The sequence below is a fragment of the Salpingoeca rosetta genome (genome assembly GCF_000188695.1).
Source record: "Salpingoeca rosetta unplaced genomic scaffold supercont1.32, whole genome shotgun sequence".
Classification (NCBI taxonomy): Eukaryota; class Choanoflagellata; order Craspedida; family Salpingoecidae; genus Salpingoeca; species Salpingoeca rosetta.
In genome coordinates, this window is record NW_004754902.1 from 436,912 (window position 1) to 440,999 (window position 4,088).

At 56.1% G+C, this 4,088-nt stretch overlaps 2 protein-coding genes across 2 annotated transcripts in view; one reads left to right on the plus strand and one right to left on the minus strand.

The window, feature by feature from the left end:
- Positions 1–130: 130 nt before the first annotated feature.
- PTSG_10062 (uncharacterized protein) lies at positions 131–1,259 on the minus strand (the record flags this gene model as incomplete). The annotated part of the gene is made up of 4 exons (XM_004988917.1): positions 1,126–1,259; positions 764–829; positions 526–636; positions 131–261 (listed from the first exon to the last, which is right to left on the minus strand). Exons 1-4 carry the CDS (start codon positions 1,220–1,222, stop codon positions 131–133), a joined length of 405 nt encoding a protein of 134 aa, XP_004988974.1. The 5' UTR covers positions 1,223–1,259.
- A 1-nt stretch (position 1,260) lies between these two features.
- PTSG_12987 (uncharacterized protein) overlaps positions 1,261–4,088 on the plus strand; it is a 15,811-nt gene continuing 12,983 nt past the window's right edge. The window contains exons 1-7 of the mRNA XM_004988918.1: positions 1,261–1,432; positions 1,636–1,688; positions 1,820–1,927; positions 2,052–2,236; positions 2,418–2,490; positions 2,743–3,461; positions 3,775–3,894. Of these exons, the coding sequence (XP_004988975.1) occupies positions 1,402–1,432; positions 1,636–1,688; positions 1,820–1,927; positions 2,052–2,236; positions 2,418–2,490; positions 2,743–3,461; positions 3,775–3,894 (1,289 nt within the window). The 5' untranslated portion in view covers positions 1,261–1,401. The remainder of the gene's footprint in view (positions 1,433–1,635; positions 1,689–1,819; positions 1,928–2,051; positions 2,237–2,417; positions 2,491–2,742; positions 3,462–3,774; positions 3,895–4,088) is intronic.

Here is a 4,088-nt window from a genome sequence, read left to right on the forward strand (position 1 = left end):
TGTGTGTGTGTGTGTGTGTGTGTGTGTGTGTGTGTGTGTGTGTGTGTGTGTGTGTGTGTGTGTGTGTGTGTGTGTGTGTGTGTTGGCACGATGATAGGTGCGCCTCGTGTTTGACACACTGCACGTCATGTCAGACGCTTGCATTGATCACCTTCTTGCGAGCCGTTTTCTTGCCTTCGTCGTTGTAGCGCTCGAGCCAGTGCACGCCCTTGCCGTCGACGATCTTGAACTCGCCAACACGCATGTTCATGCGCCACTCCCCTGCAAGGGATGTCAAGACAAGACGGCTGAGTGCTGCTGCTGCTGCTGCTATGAACGAGGCAAGAAAAAGGCATGCGAGCAACCACAAACACGCGCGCACACACGCACAAACGCACAACCACGCACACGCACGCGCACACACACCCGCACACACACCCGCACACACCACAACACATACGCATGCACGCACACACAAGTACGCACGCACACACACGCACACACATCACAACACACGCACACAACGCGCAAAGGAAGGTGGCTCACCTGCCATTTCGGTGCCTTTACTGGTCATGTAGATGCCTTTGCCGTCTGCGCGCCCGTTGCGGAACTCACACTGATGGATGTCGCCATTGGGAAGAAACATGAAGCCCGTCCCTGTGAAAATTGCAGCAACACGTGGAGAAGACAGACAAGGCAGGTGGAGAGGCGATGAGACTGAAAGCGTGCACACATAACGACCAACACCACCACCGGAACCAACCCCACACACACACACACACACCATCTGGCTTGTCGTCGTAGTCCACTTGGCCGACGTAGATGATGCCTGGTCCACCAAAGCGAACAACTACAAGACACCAGAGCCAACCATGTGCCGTTGTGTGAGCTTTATCCAACGACACGCACACACACACACACACACACACACACACACACACACACACACACACAAACACGCAAGCGCAAACACGCAAGCACAAACACGCAAGCGCAAACACGAACAAACACAGTGAACACAACAACTCCGACGACAACAACACCTGTCGGGTACATTGGTAATTGCGTTACTTTCACCGCGATTCTTCACCTCGCAAACACCCGCCTACACACTATCTGTAAGCAACCACATCCACCGCCACTCACTCTTGTAGCCTGCGTCGCGCAGGCGTGCAGACTGGTCGTCACCCCAGTCGTCGCCTGCCGGTGGGCCGTGGTGGTGCTCCTCGCTCTTGTCAGCCATGTTGTTGTGCGGTTATCGTTACTGAACGGAAATGCGACATCATATATTATGTAGTCGCACAATTTGCTCTTGCTCCAACTGCTTTCCAACCTGCTGACACATCCGCAGCAACCTCACACTTCCTTGTGCATTGATCCCACCTCCGCCTTTCCTTCACATCACCCCATCCAACAACGAGAATGGCCGACGCCAGCGAACAGCAAGATGCAGGTACGTGTGGCTTATGCTTTTTGTGTGTGTGTGTGTGTGTGTGTGTGTGTGTGTGTGTGTGTGTGTGTGTGTGTCTAATGTGTGTGTGCGTGTGTGTTTTGTGCGTGTGTTTGTTTGTTTTGTGTAATCGCGGTGATGTGCGGATGCTGCTCAACTACTGCTGCTGCACCTTCCGCCTCGCTTGCTTGCTTGACACGACACAGAGTTGCTGGACCGTGTGCTGATGCGCTTTGCGACCGCAGCGACAGACGAGGCCGTAAGTTTACTGCTGATATTGCAGTTGCGGTGGCTGTTCAGCCTGCGCACACACAATACGCTCGCACCGACACACACATACTCATCCACACGCACTCGTCCACATTCACACTCATCCACGTATACCCACAGCTGGAGCAGAATGTGCGCAACCTGCTGTGCCCAATGCTGCTCAAGTTCAGCAGTCCACACCAAAGCGTCCGCGCCAAGCTCATGCAGGTGCTCACGCACATCAACAAGGTACGCGGGCTGTGCACATGCGTGTGCGTGACCCTGTCGTGCCCTTGGACAAGCGTAGATAAGCACGTTGAAGAGCTCATTCGCATCACTCGAACCTGCACACCTCATGTTGTACGCGCCGCAGATCCTCGGGTCCCGATCAGCGATGCAATTGCCGGTGACACCGCTCATCCAGCAGTACATCAACAAGGACGTGTCTGGCTCCGTCAAGAAGTTCACGCGTATCTACCTGACGATGGGGCTGTCGCGCCTGCCCGATGACGACCTATGCACCGGCCTCCTCACCCTCCTCCACAACATCGAGCACTGGTGCGTGTGTGTCTGTGTGCGTGTGTGTGCATGTCCATGTCTGTGCGTGTGTGGATGTGTGTGTCTGTGTCTGTGTCTGTATCTGCGTACGTTTACTCTGCGCTTCCTCACTTTGATGCTTCGCGCATGCATGCCCTTACATCTCACCTACCCACCACCATCATCCGCTGCTGAATTGCAGCCCGGATCCGGCGCTGGTGTACCGGCACGTCATCCCAGCACTGCCACTCCTCATCAAGGGCATTAAGCCAGAGGTGTGCATGTGGGTGTGTATGCGCGCGCGCGTGTGTGTGTGTGTGTGTATGCGTGTGTGTGTGTGTGGGTGTATGCGTGTGTGTGTGTGTGTGTGTGGGTGTGGGTGTGTGTGTGTGTGTGTGTGTGTGTGTGCGAGTATGTGTGTATGCGTGTGTGGGTGTGTGGGTCACCGACGCGGCATCAGCCCGAATGGCACAATACCAAGAACCTCACGTGCTGCTCCCACCCACGATCCCACACACCGCACTTAGAACGTGCTGGAGCATCTTGGATGTGCAAGTGCCACTACACACGCCGCAGGCACAAGCAGCGATAAGGACAAGACAGCACCATCACCCCCCACTGAACAACATCAACAACAACAACAACAACAACAAGATGGGCCCACGGTACAGCGACGGCGGCAACAGCTCGTTGAGTTTGCGCGCGACTTTCTCCTGCTCAACACCGCTGCACTGCAGCTGATTCATCCGCAACAGGAGGGCAGCACGGCGCTGCCCCCACCGCCACCCGGTCTCAGTCGCACTCGACTCCTCGCACTCGTTGATCAGAAGGGTGCGGTGTTCCGCTGCCCGACGCGTGAGGACGTGCACGCACTCAAGCTGGCCGTTGTGGATGTGTTGTCGCAGCCAAAGACCTTCCATGCGCGTGACGTGGCCGTGGCCCTGATGACAGCAGCTGGCGACCCGAACAGCGACATTGCAGATCGCGCCGTCCTGGGCATGCGGCGTGTGGGCGTGGACCTCAATGACCCTCCAACCGTGGTCAGCATTATGCAATACTTCACGCTGTCGCCGTCGTCCCCTGCGCAGAAGGCGTTGCCTGTGGACGCGCGCCGCACACTCATGAGCGCACGCGCGCGCAGTGCTATTGCAGCCCGCCTGGTGCGCTCTGTTGCTGCGCCGAAAGCCGTCCCCGCGTGTCTCGCGTGTGTCTTCAGCTGCATCTACGACAACGCCGGCGATGCCAGGTGGGCGGGAGGTGTGTGTGTGTGTGTGTGTGTGTGTGTGTGTGTGTGTGTGTGTGCGTGTGTATGTGTATACGTGTGTGTAAACGTGTGTGTGTGTGTACGTGTGTGTACGTGTGTCTCTGTGTACGTGTGTGTGTGTCTGCATGTATGCGCGTCTGAATACGTAAACGCGCCTGTGTGTTCCCTGTTTCTCACCAACTGGCCTCTCTCTCTCTCTCTCTCTCTCCCCTCATTCTCCACCCTGCGCCGTACCTGCCACTGTCCCCCGCCCCCGCACACACACTCACAAACGCACATTTCAAATTGCCTGCAGGCTCCGGTCGCTTGGCCTACAGCTGATGGGCCGCATGCTCCACTTTTCGCCCCAGCAGCAGATTGCTCCGCTCTGCCCGCTCCTCTTTGACCGCACGCTCAAGCTCGTCGACGACCCAAGGTGCGACACCAGCGGCTGTTGGGTGGGGAAGGGCTGTGTCCGTGTGTGTGTGTGTGTGTGTCTGTCTCTCTCTCTCTCTCTGTCTCTCTCTGTCTCTCTCTCTCTCTCTCTCTCTCTCTCTCTCTCTCTATCTCTATCTATATATCTCTGTGTATCTTTTATTTAATTTATTTATTTTTGCTATTTTCTTAAGC